At 39.2% G+C, this 27920-nt stretch overlaps 2 protein-coding genes and 1 long non-coding RNA gene across 4 annotated transcripts in view; 2 read left to right on the forward strand and 1 right to left on the reverse strand.

The window, feature by feature from the left end:
- Positions 1-1418: 1418 nt before the first annotated feature.
- LOC122670686 (CBS domain-containing protein CBSCBSPB5-like) lies at positions 1419-9866 on the forward strand. Its single transcript, XM_043867648.1, has 16 exons — positions 1419-1824; positions 1970-2119; positions 2962-3130; positions 3219-3351; positions 3445-3615; positions 3732-3810; positions 3915-4028; positions 4483-4549; positions 4747-4852; positions 4946-5004; positions 8118-8230; positions 8308-8441; positions 8864-8949; positions 9056-9145; positions 9468-9761; positions 9813-9866. The coding sequence occupies exons 2-15, from the start codon at positions 1989-1991 to the stop codon at positions 9642-9644; spliced, it is 1629 nt and encodes a 542-aa protein (XP_043723583.1). The 5' UTR covers positions 1419-1824; positions 1970-1988; the 3' UTR covers positions 9645-9761; positions 9813-9866.
- LOC122670688 lies at positions 5084-23631 on the reverse strand. Its single transcript, XR_006334239.1, has 4 exons — positions 23604-23631; positions 23339-23343; positions 16739-17333; positions 5084-5095 (listed from the first exon to the last, which is right to left on the reverse strand). It is a non-coding gene; the product is annotated as an uncharacterized LOC122670688 (long non-coding RNA).
- LOC122670685 (calmodulin-binding transcription activator 4-like) overlaps positions 14205-27920 on the forward strand; it is a 30237-nt gene continuing 16521 nt past the window's right edge. For both annotated transcript variants that reach the window (XM_043867645.1, XM_043867646.1), the window contains exons 1-4: positions 14205-14248; positions 18105-18230; positions 18383-18498; positions 20379-20467. In XM_043867645.1, the coding sequence (XP_043723580.1) occupies positions 14239-14248; positions 18105-18230; positions 18383-18498; positions 20379-20467 (341 nt within the window). In that variant the 5' untranslated portion in view covers positions 14205-14238. The remainder of the gene's footprint in view (positions 14249-18104; positions 18231-18382; positions 18499-20378; positions 20468-27920) is intronic.

Genomic DNA, 27920 nt, shown 5'->3' on the forward strand with positions numbered 1-27920 from the left:
CATTGTATAAAGGGCCACCGTGGGTAGCTGATCCGGACTCCCCGTAACCACACTTTTAGATTACATGAAGGGAAAATTACATGATTAGTTATTTTTGGATTTTCATTTATAAAACTGTACATTCTATGTTTGAGTTAATAAAAATAGACAAAAATAAGTTAAGGTTTACAAAACTGGACAAAATAGTGCCTCTCCCTCCCAAAATTATTTTTTTAGACATTTTTACCCTTGCCATTGCCTTTTTGCCTAGGCATCCTCGGTTCCCTGCAACCCACCCCTGTCCCTGCCACCGCCATTCTCTGCTACCCAAACCCACCCCTCCCTTCCCTTCTCTGTGATTACCCAGGATGCCTGGGCAAGAAGGCAATGGCAAGGGTAACAATATCTAAAAAAGTAAATGAGGGAGGGAGAGACACTATTTTGTCCTATTTTGTAAATCTTAACTTGTTTTTGTCCATTTTTGTTGATTCAAACATAAAGTGGACAGTTTTGTCAATAAAAACCCAAAAATAACTAATCGTGTAATTTTCCCAAAAAATCTAGCTTTGATCTAATTTACACGTGTCATCTTTTTCTTGAGAAGATGCTCGGCCAATGAATTATCAACCTTCCATTATGAATCTAAGTCAGGATTGTGATCCAACAACAACGAATGCTTAAGGTGTAGGATGAGGATAGCTGATAGTGCAATGTTTCGTTATATCCATTCCTTAATTTACAGGTTGTCGTCACTCAATCTGTTTGGGCCGGTTTCAGTTCAGGTGAATGGTTGCGATAAGGTGTTCGGCCAAACCAAAATCAAATCGTTAAAGTCTGGTTTCAGTATTTATCGGGTTGATTTAACAAGATTTTATCAATTCTATTTCCGTTTTTGGAAGAAATCTTTTTTATTTGGCCAAAGGTTTTGTGCAAAGTAGGTTCTAGCTCTCCTCCAATTGTGGCGAAAGCTGAAGGGTCCAACCCAACAAAACAAGGGTGATTATGATTATTTCACAGGTAGGATCTAAGTGGGCCCCATATGAAATGACCACAACTCCCCCTTGTTTTTGGGTGTATTTGTTGGCCTGGACCCTCCAGCTCCCGCCATAGTTACAGAAAAACCAAATTGATAGTCATCGTTTGATAAGGACAATAGGGTCAAAATGACCAAACCTCCCTATATTTATAGAAAATGGTACCTTTTCCCATATTCGACCATGCATGAACCTTTTTCCCATTTTGTTTTTTATTGATTTTTATCAGTGTTTCAGTTTCGATGGGTTTGTTCTGATTCGATTTTTTTTTATCGGTTCATAAAAACCAAACCAAAACAAATCGATAAAGGTTTGGTTGGTTTGGTCCAGACTTTAACCGAATTACCTGTCGCTTTTTTTAAAAAAAAAAGAAAAAATATTTATTTTAAATTCAAAAAACCTTCTGGCCTAGAGATAACGCATCAATGGAAGCTCATCGATTATCATGTGAAATTGGAGCATTTCCGTTAGAATCGTTGACGTACCCTGACCATTGAGTGGCCTTTGAAATTTGGAGCCTTTGGTGCAACGAAATAATCGAATGTCGATCCCTCTTTAGGGTCTCTCTTCCTTCCAAAGAACGACACGCCTGTTGGTTTTTCTTACCGGAACTGAAAATCCGGTAAGGTTACCCGGCGGCGACCGTTCTGTCTTTTGCTAGTCAGGACTCGGAACTTCGGACTGCACGCACTTGCCGGAATTTCTTAGTAGGGAGGTGGGTCTTAAATATATCGATTGGTTGGTTCCTCCTTGCCAAGTTGAGGTGAAATCCTTTGGATTTTGCGTTCGAAAAGAGGCAGCGAGTGGTGAACCTTTGGGACCTGGAATATCCAAAGTTGATCTGCCATTGGCGAATTTTCCGTTAGCTGCTTAGACTCTATTACTCATCGACGTTTTCGCTCGAGTAACATCTGTTGTCTTTTTTTATAAAGGAAGAAGAATCAGAGATTTGTGTCTATTGTTTCGGTGGAGAAGATGAGTGGTCAAGGAGGTCCTTCCAGGAAGAGCATGACTCGGTCATTCTCGTCATCGCAGATAAAGAAAAAAGCTTTGGAGAATGGAAGCAGTGACGCCGGGCATACATCGATTGCTTCATCTCGTTCCATGTACGGTTCATTAGTATTGTTCTCGTACTATTTTGATTCTATTCAAATGGTGGATCCTAAGGACTACTGAAATTGATAGGAATTTTTTTATAATTGCTACGAAGGAATTATTTTTTAATTGCTACGTTTTCATTTTATGTGAATTGCTGCAAGAATCCAATTCATTCATTTTATTGATTGGTTTTGTTTTCGTTTGCTCTATTCTGTTTTCAATTTGGACGACTCTTGTTGAGGAGGAAACTAAACATTTACACTTGGGAGTCCTCATGAATGGATTGTTAGGGTTCATCGGATTCCATACAGGAAGGAGCAAACTTTTTATGGTGATGGTGATTGATATTCCCTCCCGAAGTTTGGCTTGTTTTACAACAACAACATTTTTCTTTTTGGTAGCACCAGCTACAATAGTTTGCTACCTGAAAATGTTCAATTCAGTTTGCTGACTTTTATCCTGGATGCCAAAAATGATTCATCCGTGCTGTCTATTATATTTTTGTCCTTTGAAACTTTAATTTTGAATGCTCTTAACTCCTTCACCTGGTAATGGCTTTCGTGGAGTCTTTCATGAATGTCCTAACTCCTATGTTTTGTCCCTGGCAAATCGGTGTATTTGGAGCCTCTCTTCTTAGCGTGATTGGTTATGCCATGACCTAGACCGGCACTGGCTTGCTCCTTTGCTCCCTCAATTTAGTATAATGTTACTTGAGGCATGTTGGAGCTGTTGTTGTATCAAGTATGGCCTCAAATAGAGCTGATTGGAGGGCAAGGATCCATGTAGCAGACCCCATTTAGTGGTCGAATTGTAATAATCTTTTTTTGCTCTTTTCTTGTGCTGTTGACAGGATACGATCTGCTGAGCGTACTGTAAAACACTTGCGGCTATCAAAAGCCTTGACAATACCTGAAAATACTACCATCATTGAGGCTTGCCGTCGGATGGCTGCTCGTAAAGTTGATGCTTTGTTGCTCACGGACTCAAATGCTTTACTTTGTGGAATTTTAACAGACAAGGTATGGCTTATTTATGTGTTGTTAAAGGTTTCTGAAATATCACTTATGTTAAAGTATTTGATGGTGTTCCATTTTATTTGATTTGTAGGATATAGCTACAAGAGTCATTGCTCGCGAGCTAAATCTTGAGGAAACACCCGTCTCCAAAGTCATGACAAGGAACCCAGTTTTTGTTCTTTCAGACACACTAGCTGTGGAAGCTCTGCAGAAGATGGTGCAAGGTTTGTACCATTTTTGAAGTGCACCAGTTCCCTTGTTAAACATGTTTTGCTCATTTGGCTTTATAAAGTTGAAATCCCAATATATATCTTCAGGGAAATTCAGGCATTTGCCTGTTGTGGAGAATGGAGAGGTCATTGCTTTACTTGATATAGCAAAGTGTCTATATGATGCAATTGCACGCATGGAAAGAGCTGCTGAGAAGGGAAAGGCCATTGCTGCAGCTGTTGAAGGAGTGGAAAAGCATTGGGGGACTTCAATCTCTGGTTGGTGGAAAGTATCTGGCATTTTGCTTCTTTTTCTTTCCCCTCCACTCTCGTTCCTTATGGAGTACTTTATGAATTTGGTACTCTTAAGAAGCCTATTGTTGGTTAATTTGCAGGTACTAACACATTCATTGAGACTCTTAGGGAGCGAATATTTAGGCCGTCGTTGTCTACTGTCATTCCAGAGAATTCAAAGTAGGTAATATCGTTATTTGGCATTGATATTTGTTATCTGCAGAACCATATGCTTTTGGGTTTATTCAAAGTAGGAAATTTTGACTGAATTTGGCAATTTTCAGGATAGTGACAGTCTCACCCACTGACTCAGTCTTAACTGCAACAAAAAAGATGCTTGAATTTCGTTTGAGCTCCGCAATTGTAACTGTTGGGAATAAACCTCGAGGAATTCTTACGTGAGTATCTTCTGAGGCTTGTTGCCATATCCTATACTTGTTTGTTTGTGTAATTTCCTAAACGTGTATAGGTAATTAGGTATCAAAGAGGTTCCAAGTCCTAAACCTTATTTCAACTTTAATTGTCTGTAAGAGATAATCTAAATCTGATCTGCATCTGATTGGATCGAGTTAGATATACCTCAACCTTGTTCTATCTGAATCCAATCCATTCTACATCCCTAATCTGCTCTGTCGAACTCACATTCTCACATCTTAAATTAAGTCCATTGCTCAAGTTCTAAGTTTCTAACAACTTTGTTGTAAACTTGTGATATTACAGTATTATAACCTTAGAGAAGGGCCATGATGGTGAAGCCTCGTCTCCACCCCCGTCAGGGATTCTTTTATTGTTTAAAGAAAATGGAAAGATTGCAATATCTATTTCTCAACTACCTTTTTTTTTTTTTTTTAGTTCCAAGGATATTCTGATGCGGGTCATTGCACAAAATCTTTCACCAGAGTCAACTCCTATGGAGAAGGTATGCCATTACACAAATGATTTTCCCCAGCTCAAGTGAAACTGCTTATTTGGTAACCTCTAGTAACAATAATTTTGAATTCTGTTTTATTCATTAAGAAGAGTTATCTAGGAGCATGTGTTATTTTTTCTCTTCTTGTGAATGAACTGCACTTTCTCTATATTTCTAAGCATCATATGTTGTACTCCATTATCCAGGTCATGACCCCAAATCCTGAAAGAGCAACAGTTGATACACCAATTGTTGATGCTCTGCATACTATGCATGATGGGAAATTTTTACATCTTCCTGTTGTGGATCGAGGTATTTTTGCACTGAGATAGAAAATAATATTTTAGTGATAGTGCATCTGATTTTTAATCCTAATTTCTGGTAAGTTTGGATTGCTTGCTACAGATGGATGCATTGTTGCTGTTATTGATGTAATCCACATCACTCATGCAGCTATAGCCACTGTAAGTTGCATCACCATTTTGTTGTCATCTTATGCTCCCCTTATGGCTTTCATTTCTGCCATTATTTTTACCAGTGCCTTTTAAAAAAGAACTATATGCAGTCTGTGCATCTGTGTCTAGGGTGCATTGATGGTAGCTTCAAAACCTTGCTATTTTTATACATGTTGAATTCCTTGAAAAAAGAAGAAATTTAATTGTGTTTTTGCTGCTCTCCTCATGTGGCAAGATCCTGGCTTCCAGCCTCCTGCTAGGCACCGTTTCCCTGCCCCCCAGGGTGGATGCTCCATAGGTAGCCATCCTCACACCGCATGCCAAGAGGAAATCCTCTTCTATGGGTGTTTTCTAATTAAGGATTTGAACCATTGGTGGCTGCTATGATGGGAAAAAATCCCTAAAACATATCTCTAGGGGATTTTCAAGGTAGAACAGACATGATCTGGGCCAGAAAATGCATGTTTGATCTTGAATATATTTCTGATGGATAGTCTGGATTGCCCATATTGTCCAACATGGCTAAAAACAGGAGTCATGTAATAAGAGTAATTAATCAGAAAAAAAGTAGAAAGTTTATGTAGGCAGAATTGTAGTATATTGGGAATTCTCTGGATGTTGAAGTGTTTGGAATTTTTACCTTGTAGCCAAGTAGTTTTTAAGCAGATCGTTGGCTCATTGAACCTCTCAGTAATGCAGTGCTAATCCAGAACCATTGAATTCTAGTGGGAGATCAGCTTGCTACAGGTTTGCAGGTGTAGGGATAGAACCAGGTTTGAGAAAGAAAGAAAAACTAGATAACTTGATTTAAACAATTCTGATCAGTCTGAAATTACAGTCGAATGAACAATACAAGCAGTAGATCAAGTCTATAAAATATGATCTAAATCTGATGGACAGATTTGAGGTAACGAGACAATCCTTCTGAGGATAGGATTTTTTAAAACCTAGAAAACCAGAGAATTTGATAGCATAACTTTTATGCCTCTTAACCAGGATCTGATATAGGAAAGAGAAGATATGATCAGGAATCACCACCAAGGGTCCTACAGAATTACCATAGTATGGAGCTCTGAATCACCCCAGAACCAAAGGCATAAAGCCTACTTTCATTGCTCAAATTCATATTCAAGGCTGAAGTCCCATACAATCTTATACAAAAGACGTATTAGGTGGCATGGCTATGTTCAACAGAGGCCTTGGAATGCACCATTATGGAGGAGTAATTTGATTCAGATTGAAGGTTCTAAAAGAGCTAGGGGCAGGCCAAAATGACCCTAGGAGAAGTTGTGAGGAAAGACATGCATAGTTTAGGCCTTGTCTCAAGTATGACCTCAAATAGAGCTGATTAGAGGGTAAGGATCCATGTAGCCGACCCCAAATAGGTGTGATATTGCTGAATCGTTGTCGATTTTGTTGTGCTCCTTTACTTTTTACTATTTTTTCATTGCAAGGACCCATGTAGTTGACCCATTTAGTTGGAATAAGGCTGAGCAGTTATTGTTGTTGTTGTTGTTGTAAAGTGGCCTGTTAGAATAAAAACCCATTGGACCAAATGCCTAGCAAATATAAACCCATACCAAGTCTTATATCTACTAAATAAGTTCATTTATATGATTTATCTGCATCACTCAGGGAGGGTGATGCAGTTAAATCACCTAAATATGGTTATTTTATTAGAAATAAGCTTTGGGTTGGGTTATGTATGTGTTGGGCTATTGATCCCATGTGCTTTCTTGGTAATGGGCCACTTTAATGGGCCTGTAATGTGGGTAGAGGCTAGGCATACGGTATTACTTAGTTAAGTGACTTTATTTCTTTATTTAAGTTGTTATTAAGTGTTTTAGTCAGGTTGGATTAGGATTCTGTAAGTCTTAGTTTTGGATTGGGTTAAGCCTTTCCTTTTTAATGTAGGATTCTATTTTTGAGTCTTCTATATAAGTTTGTAAGGGAGGCCTGCATTGTGCACGAATTTTGATTAATGAAAAGCTTTTGCTGCTCTTCTCTTCTTTGCGTTAAGAAATCCCTTGTGTTTGATCAAGGCTGGCTAGCGTTTGATCCATCCAAACCACCTTTCGGTGTGAAGCCCGGGTGTTTAAATTCTGTTTGTTCTTATACTTCTTCTAACTTCCTCTCCATTAACAAGTATTGTTTTCTGATTTCCTACATTTCCTACTCTAATTAGTAATTCATATGCAAGTTTTTTTTTTTTTTTTTGGTCATGAATTTGATTTAAGAGAATCTAGCCATTAGAATGCCTTCAGATTTTGGGAATTTGTTCTTCACTGTTCTAGAGAGATTCGATTACTATCTCCATCAGATCTGACCTGCGGATCTGGAGTTATACTAAAATCCATATTTTACCCTTATCTCTTAAATGGAATTCTGTCCTTTTAAATAGTGATTCGTTTTACTGGTTTCTCTACTATGATTTGCTGAGATTTATAGTATATAATCAGAACTGATTACTCTACATTTTCCTCTTTTTTGAAATTCTGTTCGAGTGGTGTAATTACTGTTCTACCCCTCTCCTAGCAAAACTAGGATTGTCTCATATCTTCTGATCCAGCCCTTGGATCGATCTAAGATTTTCAGCAACTGTTGATCCCTATATTTGTGAACTCAATAAGAGTTTGGTGGACATCTGACCATCTGATTTGCTTTTATTAATTATTCTCCTAATCTAGATTTTTATACTCTGAGAAAAGGTCATATTTTCATTCTGTTTTGATTACTCAAATACAGTCCTACATTAGAGGGTGGAGAAAAGACAAAAGTTACCATATAATATTATTTCTTTTCTTGCATTCATGCATTTCCTTTATTGCTGACTGTAAATTTATCATCTTTCTGAGGTGTATGTCTTAAGCAACTCTTTTTTGGGTGTAGAATATCCATTTTTTCAAAATAAATTACTTGTACATGTCAATGATCAGTGTGGAACCTGCACATCGAACATTGTTATACTATGTTCCAAACCTAGGATAAAATAATTCTTCCATTCTTCAAATTTGTGGTTAGGATTCTTGGTTTTTTTTTATTTATTTATTTATTAATTGTGAATGTTCCCATTGCCATAAATAATCTGCTCTAATGGTATCTGTAATCTGTTATCAAATAAGGTGAGAGGCACGGGTGGTGGGGCTGGAAATGAGACAGCCAACAGTGTGATACAAAACTTTTGGGATTCTGCCATGGCATTGGAACCTGTGGATGATGAAGAAGAGACACGGAGGTTTTCACTCTTATATAACTGCAGTGATACATCTATGATTTAGTATTGTTTCTTACTGTCTTTTAGTGACTTTGCAGTGAGGGATCATTGAAATTGACCTCTGATGGAACAGAGACTGTGAGGTTTGCGTCTCTTAGTTCATTTGGTTTGCCTAATACCTTTGGCTTCAAGATTGAAGATAGAAAGGGCTGGATGCATAGATTTATCTGTGGTACGTTTTTGTTTTCATCCCCTCAACCAAAATTGTAACATTTGCTGATAAGGTGCTCGAGATGATGTGAAGGACACACTCTATGAACTTTGCCACATAGTGAAAGGAGTAGGCCAGACCTTGTTCAATTGATCTTATAGTATAGCTACCATCTTTGGGCAACCAGCACAGTTTGATAATCCTGACTTCATTATCATCCAATTTATTGCTCGTCAAAATTGATATGGCAAATAGTCCAATAAATCAGTAGATTGAAATAATTGAATGGCTGTGATTGTTGTTCCCGGCCTAGGAGATTACCCAGATGGGCCAATGTAGTGTTTCAGGCCGATCCTAGATTCTTGATTAGCGTAGCTAGTTTCCATGTCTCCTTGATGGTATGGTGATACTACAGAATTGATTTCCTTACCCTGCTGTTTCAGACACTCGAAGTTTGACAGATCTTTTAACTTCCATCCTCCAGAGGGTGGGTGGCGACATTGATTGGAACCATTTGCCCCAAATTCTGGTATTTTGAAACCCATTGGTCATGTTTTATATTTTGTTATTGTAGTTACTCTGCATGATGGTGGTCTTTCATCTATTTAAATGTTTCTGTAACTGCTTATTTGTAGTATGAAGACGAAGATCATGATAAAGTTGTGATTGCATCAGATGGTGATCTTGCAGCGGCTGTGGACCATGCAAGGCAGGTTGGTTTGAAGGTATGGTGGCTTCTGTCCCCTTTTCTATGTAGGAAAATGAATGTAGTCATATCTTGTAGGGTCATCTAGTGTTGAGGTTTTCTATATAAGCATGCTATTACAAAATTTATTTTGTATAAGCCTGGACACGATCCCACTGCTCTTTGCTGTTCTAATACTTTGATCTACGGGAACTCTCTAGCATTGACTTGCTCTAGTATCCACACCTCCAATGTCAAAATTGGTGCAGTTGAGTTGTCCAAGTGATGATGTCTAATGTTACCTGATTTGTTATAATTTTTTTTCTCACACACTCTGACACTGATTGACAATTTTAAAACAGAGTTTGAGGTTGCATCTAGATTATTCAGGGTCAGATGGTCAGAGGCGTGGTGGCTCAGAAGGTTTTGATTATGCACATAGAGATGCATGGGCTTCTGCATACAGTACCGTTGCAGCAGGGGCTGCAGTCGTTGCTGGACTTGGTGTATTAGCATATTTGCAGAGATACAGTTCCTGAGTAATCTCAGATATTCTGGTATTAAGAAGAATAGCCAGGAGCACACAAAGCTGTTTGGAAAAGCAGCTAATGGTACGGAAGGGATGCATCTTCTATATTCACAAGGCATGCATCTATGTTCCAGGGCACCAAATATGACTTGACTGGCAGCTTCTCAAAATTCGCCAGGGAGGGGGAATAGAGTAGAACAGAAAGAAGATAATGCCAAATTTGGATTGGCTGCGGGCAAGTGTACTGGGGGCCTGGTGTTATAAAATCATCAAAGTGGGTCATTATCTGCTGCTGTCAATTGCTTAAGTTTACTTTTTCTTTTCTTTTTTAATGGAAGACTAATTTTACTGTTTTTACACATGTATGGTAGACAATATTGAGTCGGCCATATTGCAGTTGCCAAGTAAATGAATTGGAAGAAGAAAATTTGGCACTAATTGAGATTTTATGAGCCCTGCCATAATGTGAATTAATGCATTGAGTGGTCGAGATATGCCTGTAAATTTGAAAGATCATGGATTTACCATTCTGCAAAAAGGGTTTGAATTCATGGTGATTGGTGGAAGAGAACAAAAAAATTAGTTATAATTTCTCCTCTTGTTGTAACTATAACAGAGTGATGTTGTGTTGTTGACAATAATGAGATGTATGCCCCAAGCAATGGCAAAAGGGTTCAGGCAGGTAGAGCTGTAGTTGGATAATGTCAAACTTTGAACTTGGTTGACACAGGGAATACCAAAGAGGTGGCCTTGGGACTTATTTGATCTCCTTTTCTAAGTATCTGTATTTACTTGTAAGCTAATTGTAATTTAACATGCAAGGACAAGCATATGCTCTCCTTGGCTGTTCGATCTTTGTGAGACCAACTCGCGTTTTTCTTGTCCCTTTAATTGAACTTATTTCTACCAAAAAAAGAAGGTAGCAAGTAGAGTAGCTAACATGGTTAGACTTGGTCAGTAAATTATCTATGACAGTAGAAGACCATGTAGTTCAATTATCTTTATTTGCTTAATTTAATTTTAGGGCAAAAGATCACTGTCAGGGCCTCGAGAGCCTGCACGCACGGGATGGCCAATGAGGGCACACGTGCAAGCATTGACCTGAGCGAAATTTCTACCTTTCCATGGAGATGGGACAGCACTGTGTCTAGCCACAGCAGCCACGCTGGCTACACGACCGGGTAGTGTTTTTTTTTCCTTGATTTTGTTACCGCTTTAAAAAAAATACGCCCCTCAACTAGCTCAGGACTTTTGACTTTTAAGACTATATTTGTTGTGGAGTTTAGAAAGTGCCAAAAAGTGGGTCTATAGAGTTCATGTATCCCAAGTGCTGATGGGTTTGGCTCTTTTGTCTTCACTTTGCGTCTTAATGCATTCATTCCCCTACCCTCTGCGGAAAAAAAAAAAGAAGAAAAAAGCTCTAGTAACTATAGTTAAAGTCCCATGAGGGCATTGTGATGTAGACAAACTTTAAAAAATTGAAATAGAAGTCAATGTGACACATTTTCCAAATGCTACTTGGCTGTAATGACTTAAAAATAAGAAAATACAAAGGATATAAAGTAGGTAGGTGCCTTGCTCTTTATATCAAATTTCACTTAAAAGGGGGCTGACCCAAATGGTAAAATAAACTGTAAAATCCTAGTAAAAATATAACTGTTCTAAAAATAAATAGAAGGTTATGAGTGCGATCCTTGGAGCAATGGTAAATGTTGCTCCATTGTAACCAAATGGTCACGATATGAAGTAAGTGTTTAAGCCTTGCCAGTTTCAATTCAGTCCAAGATGCTAAGACCCAACCAACTGGTTGCATTTTTACTTATATTTTATAAAATAAAGGACAAAGTTTTCCTCCACCCATAGAGGATAGTTCACCCACCATCTTAGGGTTTACAAACCCCTCCAGGAGGTTTTGGTATGTTCCAAAATACCCTCCCACCCCTCGGTGAATGAAATCCCATTCACTATAGGTGGAGGAAAACTTGGTCTTAAAACAAATGATGAGATCTTGAAGGTGTTTTCAAGTCATTGGATTATAGGGCTATGGATTTTAATCCTCTCCAAATCCCTAAACTATGCAGTGTGGCAATTTGAGGTGGAGATTTTGGCACGTGGTAGCTCGGATATTCAACAGTCTGAGCTCATTGACTTTTATTTTATCGGTACCTCCACCCCCACATTGCCGCACTGCATAGTTTTAAGGAATTGGAGATAATTATTTTCCATAGGGCTATGCCTCATAAATTATTTTGTATTAACCAGGGGACTGATGTAAATATTCTCTTTTTTTTTAACAAAATTTAATTTTCTATTCTTAAAAACAATATAGCTTTTGTCTACTTTAAAATTGGACAAAAGATTCTATTAAAAAAAGGGAGAATGTTCTCTGGATCACAGCGCAGGCTATGTTTAGGTACATGGACCTGCCACTCAGGGGGGCAAGGTGATCATTATGCCCATCCCCATGTGTCTGAGCACAGTCTGCGCTGTGGCCTAGAGAATAGCGCCGCTGAAAAGAATATAGCACAAGAGAAAACTCAACAAACCTGTATTCATCAACATAAAGACATGCGTCAATATTTTGACATCATCATCACATGCATAGAGAAAAACTTGCGGTATCAATGAAAGTCACATGGACAACTCGAAAGAAGAATATCTTTCAAATCTTTCAAGATCCACCTTCTACCCCTCCACCTTCTACCCACATCCCTCTCCCTTTTCTAAGCCAGGCAATATTACAAAGGTCGGGGCATTGTTGTGTCCAAAATCCTGCTCCCCCTTTCTCCGGAAAGGTTTTGTGCATTGCACGAATCATACACAAGTACACAACCGTCGCTTAAACTGCCAATGTAAGAGAGAATGAGTGTGTAATATCATTCTTACCCCTACAGGATAAAGGGACGATAAAAGAAGCATCAAATCCGAAACTCCTTTTTCTGTTTTTTTAATTAGGGTTAGTAGAGTTGTCCCCTCGGTTGCTGTCACATAGGTCATGGTCATGACTCTCACGCTGTCCCATTCTTACAAAAAGCATCCCTAATTTAACACGTGATGTATAATAAAATAAATTTCCATGTGATGAAAATATGTACTTTATTAGCGGAATAATCAACTGACGGGAAGACGACAAGATATGCTTAGATGAAGATCTTTTATTATGGTCACAGACGTCTTTACCGGATGACAGGGGTGTAATTGTCATTTGAATCTGTAAAATAATAGTGTTTGTAGCTGACCCGCATCCATAAGATTAAAGTTCAAACCGGATCGTCCATTTTGCAAATGGTCTAGTGCTAGTTTATCACTTGTAGTTCCCTGTCCGGTCCAGCTCTGCAGTTCCTCTAACAAGGGGGGACTGGAATGACCACCCTACCCCTGTCCAAACACTCTACCCAGGTGGGTCCACCATCCCCTATTAGAGGAACTGAGAAACTAGGCCGGACAGAAAACTGGAGGAGATAATTTTTCATCCTAATACAAAGTAGTATTCATTCAGGCACATTGATAAAAGAGCAACCCAATGCATAAGATTCCAGTTACTCAACTTGTTTATGGCCTGTTTTCAATCTGTCTATAACCCAATTAATCCGTTTAATGATCAATTATTAATCCAATTAGTTTGACAATCAATTGATAAAAAATAAACTTGTTCATACATAACCTATATAAAGTATGAAATCCTTAGAGATAGAGGGGATGAAATCACTATCCCTCACCCATGAAAGGCGCTCGCCTTATCCTTCTGCATGCCCCTAATGGCCTTTGTGCACAAGGGATCCTCTGCAGCTGGGGGTGCATTGCACCTTGTCGAGTGTGACAGCAGATGGCGACAGCTGGATTTAGTGCCATTTGAGGTTGAGCTGGAAATGAGGATTTCAAAATTAAGAAATCCTTCTCCCCGTTGCATGTACAACATGCTCAAATGTTCTAGCTCGATCTTCACCGATTGAATGACATTAAATCCACGTGTTGCCATTTTCTGTCGTACCGTACAGCTCATCATCAAGCTACAGAGGAGCTCGATGAACCGGCATGACCGATTGACACCCTCTATGTATAGTTGTACAAGTGATTTTGGTTCATTCACAGCTCATCAATGTCTGCCTTTCCCCGATTTCGTATAAAACATTGGATTCAAATCCTCCACTGCCGAGCTGTCCGACAAGACGATACTGTCGAGACACAACAAGCCAAAAAATGACCGCCTTACCCCTGCTCGGGCAAGGACAGATCGGCAGCAGAGGATCCAAATTGACATAAAAAACACCCCGCCCCAATGATATGATATAAAACATCGCTGAGGCGACGCTGTTTTGTTGCAACAGTCTCTTACAGACTTTACTAGTCAAAATAAAGTCTATCTTCTCACCATCGAGTCGGAAGTCGGAAGCTCTCCGTGTCTTTCCAGTGACCATCGTTGAGCTTGGATCCGTACTATGTAGCCGTTAGTTTCCTTTGGAGCTTCTTTCGTGCTTCCCTCGGCAATTCGAGTACTGCCCTCCATTCTAGTGTTTGATGTATGCATGCTCCGTACAAGAGAAACGCCAGTGAAGGAGATCCCCTGCAATTTGTCCAGCTCTAACTTATATCCATCGACAACCATGAAATCAGGTAGCAGTTCGATTTATTTTTTTCCCTTCCTTTTCTTCTTTAGTGTGCCTCTATTTTGCTTTGTATTACTTCATTTTTGCTTCCGCTAGTTACGGTAATTTGTTGAGTAGCTCGCTTTCTATAGCGTAGATTATCAATTACGACATATGAGAAAAGGGTTTCCCTATTTTTTAGTGGTGATGATGTTTTTGAAATCCGCTGCTCATTAGGTTCTTTAGTTGTTTCAGTGTAGTAAAGCATGTAATTCCGTGAGGACATCATGAGGACTTTCCTCGAACAGGGATCATTCGCTTTTGTAGACTTCTTCAAATTCTATAATGATGCCAAATAGAATCACTTGAACATTGCTCTTTTTGGTGAAGTGGCTATTAAGGAAACACACAAATTCGTGGGTTTTAACGACAAGGGATAGTGATGTGCAGGTTTGGACAGGTTTTACCATTACTGATACCGAGCCAACAACTCCAACACCCCCCTCCCCCCTTCCCCCCCCTCCCCCACCAAAAGAAAAGGAGGATTAGGAAGCATAAATGGAACTTAACAACGATTTTGCAAGGCTACAGGGGTGGTGTTCAAATATTAACTTGGAGGGTAACTCCGACATTTAAAGGTGGGTGTGGTGGGTCTGTAGTTAAGACGATCTATTCCCATTCCTATTAGTTACCAAGACAAAAACGACATAGACAAAATGATAGATGGGACTCTACTGTGGAGAATATATTATCCTAGGTTTTTTGGAATGGACAGACTGAAGCCACTCCTTACCAGATTTTCATCCCCTTTCATTAGAAATGATGTATGAACGGCTTCAAGGTTTGATTTTGGGAGGATTTGTAGTGGAAGGATCTGCCACTATAGAACTAATTCACTTGCCTATTCTCTCATTTTTTTAAGGAAATTAAATGGCTTCATTTGCATCTTTATCCCCTTCTAGTATTTCTCGGGACATGGATCCTTTTAGGGTCTTGCTGGATCACAAAATTATTTATGTTCATGGAAGAGTGAACCCTTGAAGTGAATGGTCAATTTTTATCCAAATCCCTGTTTGTCTCCGTATTGTGAATCTATGCACTGGTGGCTCTTTCCCTAGTAATAAAAACAAGCATCTAATGGGAGGTAGCCTACATGATGTTAAAGCATCCCGAAAGTAATTGGTTGTCACTGGGACTTTTGAACTATTACTGCCTTGCATCATTGGCCTGTGTAATTCCCACCCCTCTCCCATCGTATATAACTAGTCTTTGTTCCCTTCCAGAGGGAACATGACCAAGTTACACTAGAGAATTGCACTCCTTTGCAACCATTTTGACTTCATTAAAAGAGAGGCAAATAACCTCTGTTATTCGTAAAACGTAGCATGTGGGTAGTTCTCAAAGCAGTGGCCTGCATAATGAATCACAACTCAAAGTTCTAAAATCAGTGGCCTGTGTAATGAATCACAACTCGAACTGGAAGAGCTATATGATTTGGTGCAGGCCACCTTTAATTTTGAAAAAGATTCTAAAGCAACCTTCAATCATATAATACACTCAGCTTTGAATTATACTGTTGAGCTCCTAAAGCAAACAAAAGCATGCAATTGAAAGCAGCAGTAACCTTTTAGCTTATAGGTTTGATTGACATCTGGACAGTCAAATGCTTGTAACATCTTGGACTCCAGAAATTTATATTAATCTAGATTCATTTGAATGGAAGGCAATTTGTCACCTTTGTTATTAAGTAGTAAAGCAACTGTTGAGTGGAATATCTAGATTTCATTGTACATACCGGCACACTGACTTCACACATTGTTTAATTTTTATAGATGCGAAATTTCTTGTGTGTAATCATATGATTGATTCCTTTAAGTCCTGTAAGAACCCTGTGGAGCTCCCATGATGGATTCTCACAAGCTCTAATCTTCAGTATCTGATATGCTGAAGGTTAATTTGAAGATAAAATAATTGAAGTGTAAATTTATTTTATTGGGCTTGTGTGCCAAATTTTTAGTGTGGATCATAGAACTCTCTTTCTTTAGTTCAGCTGTACTATAACTTACTCTGGGATGTACAATCTCTCTCAAGGTTCAAGGTCATGGTATCTTGGCTGGTTTCAGTCAGTCAAAAAACCAAGTTGTCTCGGTAACTCGGCAAGTTCTCGGCCGAGTTGGTGCATTTTTTATGTCAAATTTCAGCCCTTCATTTTGGTGCCATATAACCAAATTAGGTCATGAAACTTGCAGACAGCCTATTTTAGGCTCTATAAAAATGGTGGAACCTTTAGTTTTTTAAAAATCACACCAAAAGCGGTAGTTTGACTTAGAACCTTAGGTTGGTAGTGTACGTTGTATATATATATATATGTATATACTGATATGACCAATTCCACAAAGTCTTTAGTATTTTATTTTATTTTATTTTATTGTATTTTTTTTTTTTTTTAAGAAACTAAAATTTTGTTATTCTTTTCATCTTTCTTTCTAAGGCAGATCTTTAAAACATCACACATGACTACATATCTACATTTTGTCCAAGTTAATCTGTCAAATTACTTACTTTCAGAACATAATGTAATTGGGTAACAGGGAAAAAAGTCAATGTTCATTCGTTCTTCGTTTTTGTCTGCAAATTTTTTTCTCATTTTTGTTCACTCTATAGATAGATCAGTCAGATTCGGGTTTTGTTCGTCTGAAATCAGTGAGAAGATTGCCGCACCGAACAAGCAACCACCTGTGCCCACTACTTCAATCTTGCCTTCACCGTCCGAGGATCATCTCCAGGGTTGAAGATGGTGTGAGGACTTCCAGGAGGAGATGACGGATCGCATTCTGAAGGTGTAGCTGAAGATGATGACTTGGAGATGCTGTCACTATATTGTTTGTTGACGGCATAGTAGAAACCTAGAGCGGGCAAAGTATCGGAAAGCTTGCAATCTAGATCTAGAGAATCGAATCTGAAACCCAACTCAATACATGCCTTAAGCTCGTCGAGGTCTTCATTGGTGACACTCCGACTTCGTCGATTCTTTCTGTAGTTTCCTTTTCGCTTTAACCAAGCTTCATCACGATAAGTGTCAGGAGACCACGATCGCTGCTTGTAGAGCGGTGCTAATGCCTTGAATGGTGGTGGTGGTGCCGCCTTGTATGTGTTCAAAATTTCGACCTAGTCTCGTCGAGTTGAGGCTTTTATTTCAAGTGAATGGTAACAGTTTCGACCAATTCAAGATTTCTTGGTGGGATGCCGAAATTTCGACCGAAACTTGTTGATTCCCTAACTTGCCTATGGTTTTGACTCGGTAAACCCAAAAAAAACAAGATACCGAGATCTCGGCGAGACCTCAAACCATGATTTCTCTTCACTTCTCAGTACTCTATTGAGCTAATTATAAGAAAAAGGCTAAATTTGGTCTGTTTTTAGATGATAACATTCAATTATTTATTTGGAACAATTAACATTACTTCACGTAGCAGATATAAATTTCATGATGTACGTCTTCTTAGAGTGTTCATGCCCATGTTTATCAATGAAAGAAGGTTTGACTTGTAGTTTTGTTTTCATTATTTGCCAAAATTCCAGTGAGGATCATTGATAAGCTAAAAGGTTCTTACTGATGTTGACATATGCTTGTTTTAATGTGAGTACAAAATCAAATAAAAGTTCTTTCCGCAAGTGAGATATTACTTTTGATTTTGGGAAAAAAGCACTCTTTATTTATAGCTACTCTTTACTTACATCTTCCCTTTTATTTTTTTGGGAGGGGAGGGGGGGGGGGAAAGCACTGGGTTGACAATAGCCCTCCCAAGTTGTGGCTGTCAATTAGACAAGTTGTTCTGATCCTTTTCTTTTTCATAACAATCCTTCTCCCTTTTTAATCTCAGGGTTTGATATTAAAGAGTTAGTTCAAGAAGCTCACAGCCGCTGGTTGAAGCCTGCCGAAGTACTCTTTATTCTACAGAATCATGAGAATCATCAGATCATGCAAGAGGCCCCTCAAAAGCCATCTAGTAACCTTCATAGACCTTAAGTTTTTGTGGCAATTTAGTGCTCTAACTCTAACCTTATCTGTTAGGTTTTTGAATTCCAGCTCTTGGCAGTCTTAGTGTAGATTACTATATCACACATGGCATCCCTACATACTGATTGAATTTCTTAACAGGTGGGTCTTTGTTCCTTTTCAACAAGAGAGTCCTTCGATTTTTTCGTAGAGATGGTCATATGTGGCGAAAAAAGAGGGATGGGAGAACTGTTGGGGAAGCACATGAACGGCTTAAGGTTTGTCAAAGATGTTGATGCAATTATATTTGTTAACATTGACCTTGTGGAGAAGCTTTATGCTTTAAGATGCTTTGAGGACAAAGCTATACTGCCTTATTTGAGTAGGATTACTGTCGTCTCAATGACAACAAACACTCCTCATATAAAGAACAATCCCCCCCTCCCAAAGGAAAGGAATACTGATGTAGGTCGAAATATGAAGAAAAAGAGACCAAAATACTGTTCACATGAACATTTTCACAGCCCCTTATTTTGCCTTGGTGTGAATGCTACTAGAAGATCTTGTAAGGCCCAAGACCAGATCATGTGAAAGCTTTATTAGAAGACTCAATTTTGTCTATGCGTGGGGATTTAGGAGTTTAGTTTAGTTTCTATTTTTAGAATTATTCTCTTAGGTTTTTTGTGGTTGTCTATTAAGCAATCTTAGCTCAGTTTAGTTTCTAATTTCAGATTTAGAAAGTAGGATTAGCTTTTATTTAGAAGTTTCTATTTTCAGTTTGTTTCTTTTTTCTTGCAAGTTTCTAATTTTTCTTACTTGTAAGGCAAGCATAGCTGCCCATAAATATGTAATGCCCTTAGAGCCCCCCCCCAAATAATTTAATGAATTATTGAATGAAGTTTTGAGGCATCCTTGCACTCAGTTATGGGAGTAAATCCTTGTTTCAACAGCTGGGATAGCTGTGGGTGAGAGACCCAGGGCTGAGAAAGCCCATCCCCCTACCCCCCTTCTTCTCCCCCTCTCAAAGGAAAGGAAAACCATTCAAATTTCTTAGGAATTACATTTGGTACTCAATATTCAATGAATATAAGCTCAAAAAAATTAAAATTCTAAAAGATCTTACACAATCTTAATCATCTACCATTCTAATCATTACACACCACAATGAAGTTAAGAGTAACAACAGTGTTACTCCTACATAGAGTCTCAACCTACTTTACAAACTGTTGACGAACCTACAACACAATCTCACGAAGCACACTAACTCTTTTTAATGTGTCAAACATAAGAGGGGGTGGGGGTGGGAGACCAAGATTTATAACCGGCCAATTGGCCATTTGATGAAATTAATTCATGTCTGATTTTTTAGTCTTGGTCTCCATGGACAGATAATTGTATAAGTTTCCAAACAAATTGGATGTTTGAATTTCAAGCTGAAGGTGGGCTCAAAGTGTCTGGGTATGTCTGAAAGATTGAAGTTCAGGATTTCTTCCATCATTTTGTTCTGTGCAGCTCCAATCGTGTCTGATTGATGCTTCAGCTTTGATCTGCTTCCAATTTATTTATTCAATTCTCAGTTCCTCTTCTTGAGGGACCTAATACTTTGAGTAGGAATTTTTCACCTCTAGTTCTCTTCTAAAAAAATATTTGCATGACAGACTACGTTGATAATTAATAGATGCCCAGGCCTAAAACAATGTGTTATAAAACCTTATATACTTCAATTAATTAAGTAAAGTACCCCCAAATGACTGAACCTATTTAATTGATGGATAAAAATTACAATTGTGCCTTAGAACACTTGAACTAATCCCTATTGGTACATCCCAGCTGGCAATAACCAGTTACTCCCATATAGAAACTTGATCAAATTGATTTCTTTGAAAAATCATTGGCTTAAAATGCTGCCAGAGATGCTTGTACATCACTTGATTCTAGTCCTGATCTGAATCTAGCTATCTTGGGGTGGGGGGTGTTTGGTTACTTGAAGAGGAAAGTCGTCTCAGTTTTAATGTTTGCAAAATTTTTGTTGTATTGGAATCTTTTTCTTATTTTTGTGGTTAGAAATTGCATTAGTGATTTACTGTGCAGACAGTTTCTTTGATTGAAATCATTTAGCTTGTGAAATGAATTTTCTGATATTTTTCTTTGTGGCAAGGTTGGGAATGTTGAAGCTTTGAATTGTTATTATGCACATGGTGAGCAAAATCCCAATTTTCAGAGGCGAAGCTATTGGATGCTTGATCCGTAAGTGTCATACTATAAAGCTCTTCAGCTATAATTTCAAATCCTCCTAGTGTATCCATATCCTGCGGGCATCAAGTTCTTTCCTTGTTCTTATCATAGACAACTGATACATAGTGTTAAATTTCTCTCTTTTTTTTTTTGGCAAATGTGGAAAATGTAGTTGTAGAATTGTCAAAAGGGCTTCTAAATAAAAATTTTAGTCCATGTTACAACAAGGTGGCCATTTGACCCTTTTCCGTCTTGTGTCATGGATATGTATTGAGAAGAAGAACTTGATAGAGTAGGATTTTGTAGGGGTACACTGTTTATCCTGATTGTTTTGTCGGCTTCATGTGTTTATTTGGTTTGAACTGTTTTGTAGGGGGAGGGGGTTGGTTGCTATAAATCTTGTAGGGTTGATGTAATCCTCTGTGAGATAATTTTGCAATCTAATACACAAGAAGAGAAATGCAATCTTGGATGGAATAGGGTTGACCTAGGGATAATGGGTATTGCCAATGGCTACTGAAGAAATCCTTAGGATCGTGTGAGACCTTGGAAAATATTTCAGTTGAGATCCTAATACATCAAGCGTTGTACTCCCTGATCTTCATATTTGAATTTTAACTTGTCTTTGATACCCTTTTTACTAGTTGAAACCCACTTGAGACAAGAAACTATTATTACGGAGTGCCAATTTGGTTTTATGCCCTCCCTCTTCATTGGGAGTGGGTTTGGATTGATATGACATTTGGCCGGTATTCGATTTGTGATTATGTTGGCAAGCTTGCCTTTTGTGCCGCCATCTCCCACATTTGGATGGAGCGCAACCTTAGAAGATGGACTTCCAACTTTCGCTCTCTCAACAAGATCTGGAATGCCATCTCCTTTAATGTTTCATCTAAAATTAGCTCGCTTCCCCTTGCGGCTGTAAAGGATACCCCAAGGAACAGGCTCATTGTTGTTTCCTGGGGCCTTCCTCTCTCCATTTTGCTGACTAGTTAGCTTAGGTTCTGCTTTGTTTGCCCTCGGGCTTGTTTCTTCCTCCTTTTTTCTTCGTAATTAAATTTTTATTCATCCAAAAAAAAAAATTGGTTTTATGTCAGGAAGATCCATGATATAAGCTATTGACTTAGGAGATTCATGAAAAGATTTAGAGATTGCAAGAAGGATTTGGACCATGTCTCGGTTGAAACTGGTACTTTCTCTAGGCTAACTCGAACAGTGGTTTCGAGGCTCAGAAGTTGTTTTTTTTGCCCTAATTCTTGTTGTGCTGCCTATTTTTGACATTTTGAACCCAATCCATGCATTAATTTCACATAGAGAACACTCAAAATAATACTTGTGGTTTTGACTCAAGTTTGATAGTGCCTGTCCTGGTTTCGAGTCAGGTGTCCTCAAGTTTCGATGGGGATAAGTGAATTTATATAGATGTTCAGGTCGAAACTTGCGAAATTACCGAAAGATGGTTGAAACCATGCGAAATTACGTCAAAAATAAAGTCGACTGACATCTCATCTTGGTAGGCTGCGAAACCAAGATAACTTGGTCGAAACTCGAGTTCTTCTTCCATGGTTTTTATTGACATAAAAAGCTATGAAAGTCTCCCTAGAGTGGAAGTAAATAGCTTCTGTCGTGGATCTCCTGATGCAGATTCCCTAATTGGCCAGAAAAACAAGAAGAACCAAGGAGGATCCAGCCTCAAGTGGACCAGCACTGGTCCAGCTCAAGCCAGCCAAGAAGACCAGTTCGAACCAGTCAGCTGGCCTTCTAGAAGATCCCTTTTGCTGGCCACGATTTTGACAGGAGATCTGGTCTTTGACCAGTCAAATCTCCAACTGCCTAGTTTCTAATTTATTTAGTTACTATTTTTGTGTCCTTCCTTTTTTTGTTTTAGGAGGCTGGATTATAAAGTCTTAGTAGTTTCTAATTCTAGGTAGTTTACTTTCTATTTTCAATTTTCTATCTTAGAAAGTTTCTATTTTTCTACCTTCTATTTTGTAAGCTTGCCTAAGCTATTAATAGGCTCCTATTGTAAGGAAGGAACAGATTTGAATAATAATTTTTTTTTCAGGCCATGCTTGCCATTGGTTGTGGGAGAAAATCCTTGTTTCAACAGTTGGGATAGCTGTGGGTGAGAGACCCATGGTTGAGAAAGCCCATCCCCCTACCCCCTTCTTCTTTTATCTTCTCTTCTCCTCCCTTCCGTATTCGATCTACACTATTGTGCTGTTTCTGTGACTGCAATTAACCACTGTGAGGGTACACTTTGAAGACCAGAATCAATCCTCTGTCAAGTCCTTATCAGTTGCTGCTGTAACACACCTGGAGAAGGTGTAAAGTACCTTGCGGCGTGCTGTTCTTGCTTGGATTCCCCAGCATCTTCAGGCCTTCATAACTCCTCGACCAACCATCAAAACCGGCTGGGTTTAGGAGCACAAAGTTCCTGCACAAGGACCTACACTAGATCCTTACCTGGAGTCTAAAACTCCCTCTGATTTGCAAGATCTCCATCAACCTTCTAATTTTGAACATGTCCTATATCTCAGCTACCCTTGGTCAGAATTGACTGAGACTTGGAGGGTTTTCTACTGCTATCTGGGCCTTCACTCGACCTCAGTTGTAGCCTTTACTGCTGGCTGGAATGTTCTACAGCACCATCTTCTAATTCTGAGCTTTACCTTCAATTCTCAAGATCAAGTCAGATCTCCACTTCTGACCATCAGAGTTGGACCAGATTTGGAGCAGGCATTCACACCACCAAGGCTAGTCTTCGATCAGATTTGGAGTCCATTCCTATGGCTGGTTTGTTCAGATTTGATTACTTTCTAATTTCAGCCTTTTCTTCTATTTTGTACTGTGGGTTTTATTTGGGGCTAGGTTAAACCTGACCTAGTCTTACATTATTTGGTATCAGAGCTATGGGTGATGCGGAAAATTTCAACAATCCTCGTCATGCTCCGTTGAGTACTAATGATGCTCGTGCTTTAGCTGTTCAATAGTTTATTGATAAACTAGCTTCTATTGAGAGAGATGTGCAACAGATGAAGAGAATTTTAGGCAGCAAACTGTGGATAGACTTCCACGTAATCCTCCTCCTCGTCTACCTCAAAGAATTCCACGACAACAACACCAGTATGAAGATGAAGCTACTGACTTTGGTGCTAGTCGACAAGATGACAAGCACAAGGTCAAATTGGAGCTCAAGGAATATAATGGGAAGGTTGATCCCATTCTATTCTATTACGGGCTGTGTGCGTTGAACAACTGCTTTGACTGGTTTACATTGACTGAAGAGCGTAAACTTAAGCTGGCCCGTACCAAGTTGATTGGGCCAGCAAGAGAATGGTGGCTAATGCATGAAAACAAGTTGTGTCGACAACACGATGAGCCTACTACTTGGGAGGAGATGAAAGAAAAATTGAAAGAGAAATATTTACCTTCCACTTTCTGTAAGAGATTAGATGACCAAATCAACACCATTCACCAGGGGACTATGACAGTAGAGGAGTATATGGATAAATTCAATAATTTGATTTCCTGTATTGGAGTTGATGAGGAATATTACCAGCTTCTATCCAGTTGCAAAGTGGGATTGGAAGCTGAAATTCGCGACAAGATGGGAGTGGTGACCATTCATAGCCTTAGCGATTGTTTTGAGAAGGATCTTGAGGCGGAAGACAGCTTTCCCAGACGATTCACTTCACAAGCTGCTGAAAAGAAGAAGACTTCCCCCTAACTGCTCTAGAGGTACCCCTATCCATGCTCCACAAGTCACACCGGATAAGGGTAAGGCCCCTATGGATGCAGCTAGTACACGTTGTTACCATTGCAATAGACTTGGCCATGTTGCTAGATTCTGCCCACAACGCGGCTAGGTCAACTATCATTATAACCATTGAATCCAACCCGGAAATGCTTGTATGTGAACCACAGTTGGGTGATGAATGGGCGGGCTGTTAATGCTGCCCTTGAGGGTGAATACTAGGATGGTTCCCTAAAAGATGGTTTTGATGAGAATGCTTATGGAGTACATGTTGTTTCAATAATTCTGCTTGCTGAAAGGAAGTGGACTGGAGGCGACACAGTATTTTTAATACTTTGATGAACAGCGGAACGTCTACAGCACAATTGATTGTAGACAGTGGGAGTTGTGTGAATGTGGTCTCTCAAGCATTCGTTATTGACGGACAGTTCAAGCTTGAACCACACCCACGGCCCTACAAAGTGTCGTTACTAAATAACAGCACTTTGGAGGTCAACCATAGGTGTTCTGTCCCACTTCAGATTTCCGGCTATGAGGATGTGTGGTGCGACGTTGTCCCTCTGATCCTGACTGATGTGTTGCTAGGAAGGCCATGGATTTATGACCACAATGTCTTGGTGGGAGGTACCGGCTATGAGGACGTGTGGTGCGACATTGTCCCTATGATCTTGATTGATGTGTTGTTAGGAAGGCCATGGATTTATGACAACATTGTCTTGGTCCAAGAACCAATGTTTCTTTGATTTCAAAGGAAAACCATTGGTGCTTAACCCACTCAACATACCAGCCATGAAACCAAATTGAAGGTTGCCCAAGCCAAGCGCCAACAACTATTGAAGCCTATTCTTGAGAAGCCACCAACAAAGTAGGAAAGTAAACATCTTCAACAGCATACAATTGCAATCACAAATAAAGGGAAGCATGTTGCAAAGTCATTACTAGTATTATCTCACACGGAGTTCTTGACAGTTAATAAGGAATCAGATGTAGCAACTTTACAGGAAGAGTCCAAGTCTGAATCAGAAATGGTTGCCGACACATATGTACATGGCCTCATGGATACGTCTGAGGATGTTGAAGTTGAACATGTGGAATTTATTATTCCACCAAAGTACACTGAAGAACGACTCCACGTCATCTGGACTACATTCGTATCTTCAAAGAACTACCTAAGTTCTGCTACGGGCTGAAGACATGTGCACAACACGAAGATCAGTCCTACTCTTCTCAAAATTCGAGGTCAAATTTTTTTTAAGAGGGGGAGAGCTGATGCAGATTCCCCAACTGGCCAGAAAAAGAAGAACCAAGGAGGATCAAGCCAACCTCAAGTGGACCTGAACTGGTCCAGCTCAAGCCAGCCAAGAAGACCAGTTCGAGCTAGCCAGCTGGCCTTCTAGAAGATCCCTTTTGTTGGCCACAATTTTGACAGGAGATCTGGTCTTTGACCAGTCAAATCTCTAACTGCCTAGTTTCTAATTTATTTAGTTACTATTTTTGTGTCTGTACTTTTTGTTTTAGAAGGCTGGATTATAAAGCCTTAGTAGTTTCTAATTCTAGGTAGTTTGCGTTCTATTTGCAATTAGTTTATATTTTAGGAAGTTTCTATTTTTCTACCTTCTATTTTGTAAGCTTGCCTAAGCTATTAATAGGCCCCTATTGTAAGGAAGGAACAGATTTAAATAATAGTTTTTTTTCAGGCCATGCTTGCCATTGGTTATGGGAGAAAATCCTTGTTTCTACAGTTAGGATAGCTGTGGGTTAGAGACCTAGGGTTGAGAAAGCCCATCCCCCTACCCCCTTCTTTTATCTTCTCTTCTCCTCCCTTCCCTATTCATTCTACACTGGTGAGCTGTTTCTGTGACTGCAGGTAACCACTGTGAGGGTACACTTTGAAGACCAGAACCAAGCCTCTGTCAAGTCCTTATCAGTTGCTGCTGTAACACACCTATAGAAGGCTTAAAGTACCTTGCGGCCTGTTGTTCCTGCTTGGATTCCCCAGCATCTGCAGGCCTTCATAACTCCTCAACCAACTATCAGAACCTGCTGCGTTTTGGAGCACAAAGTACCTGTACAAGGACCTACACTTGATCCTGACTTGGCGTCTAAAATTCCCTCTGGTTTGCAAAATCTCCATCAACCTTCTAATTTTGAATCTGTCCTATATCTCAGCAATCCTTGGTCATAACTGACTGAGATTTGGAGGGTTTTCTACTGCTTTCTGGGCCTTCACTCGACCTCAGTTTCTGCCAGTACTGCTGGCTGAAATGTTCTACAGCATCACCTTCTAATTGTGAGCGTTACCTTCTATTTTCTAGACCAAGGGAGATCTCCACTTCTGACCATCAGAGTTGGACCAGATTTGGAGCAGGCATTCACACCACCAAGGCTAGTCTTTGATCATATTTGGGGTCCATTCCTGCGGCTGGTTTGCTCAGATTTGATTACTTTCTAATTTCAGCCTTTTTCTTCTGTTTTAATTTGTGGGTTTGCTTGGGGCTAGATTAACCCTAATCTAGTCTCAACAGCTTCGATCAGATTTGAAGTCCATTCCTAGCATAAAACCAAATTGGTTCCCCGTAATAATAGTTTCTTGTCTCAGGTGGGTTTCAATAACCATCTCCCATAATTTGGCAACTACTAGAGAAGAGAAGTGTTTCTAGTAAATATGTGGACATAATTAAAGATATGTATGATGGTGTGGTGACTAGTGTAAGAACTGTTGGGGGGGGGGGGGGTCAAGGTAGTAATTCTCAATAACAATTGGGTTACATCAAGGATCATCTTTAAGCCCTTATTTGTTTGCGCTTATCATGGATGATTTAACTAGAGCCATTCAAGATCAGGTTCCTTGGCATATGCTTTTTGCTGTTGATATTGTTTTGGTGGATGTGACAAAAATAGGGATTAATGCCAAGTTAGAGTTATGAAGATCAACCTTGGAATCAAAAGGTTTAAAAGTGGCATAAAAACGGAGTATATTGTGTGTAACTTTAGTTACACTAACACAGTCCTCAAAGTGATTATTTTAGGTACCTGGGCTCAATCATAAATGAAGGTGATATAGAGTATAATGTTTCACAGAGAATTAAAATAGGATGGATGAATTGGAGAGGTGTGTCCAGAGAGTTGTGTCATCGACGTATTCCTTTAAAACTTAAAGGAAAATTTTATAGGACAGTTATACGACCGGCTATGATGGAAAGGTTGTAAGGGCTCTTTCTGGTCCAATTGGTGTAGGAGACTCCACAAGTCAAGAACTGAAGCCTTTGGAAACAGGGTTTCAATTGTCGATCGAGCAGAGATACAATAGTTGAAGGTGATCAGTGTATGTAATTGGGTGGATGAGGAATACTACTGAGGAACCTTGTGTATGCTCAGCTTATAAGAACCATTCAGGATCTTGTTTTGCCGCTGGATATTGTTTTTTCAATGGATGCCAGTAAGTGCCAATTAAACTGTTGATGAATTGTCAAGGCAGAGATCGTGTGACCGAGACTTGGTTTTCAAGAAGGTATTTCTGTGAGTGGTAATTGCTGTAACTGTTGTTGTATTTGTGATGGGATGGCTCCATGAGCCTTGGTCCTTTCGTGGGATGTATAATTAGGAATAACTATGCACTCACTATTTATTATTTCTCTCCTTTCATGAATAAATTGTTAATTGGAAAAAAAAAATTCTGAGTGGTGGATTGAGTTATTATTATTATTA

The sequence above is a fragment of the Telopea speciosissima genome, chromosome 8 (genome assembly GCF_018873765.1).
Source record: "Telopea speciosissima isolate NSW1024214 ecotype Mountain lineage chromosome 8, Tspe_v1, whole genome shotgun sequence".
Taxonomy (NCBI): domain Eukaryota; kingdom Viridiplantae; phylum Streptophyta; class Magnoliopsida; order Proteales; family Proteaceae; genus Telopea; species Telopea speciosissima.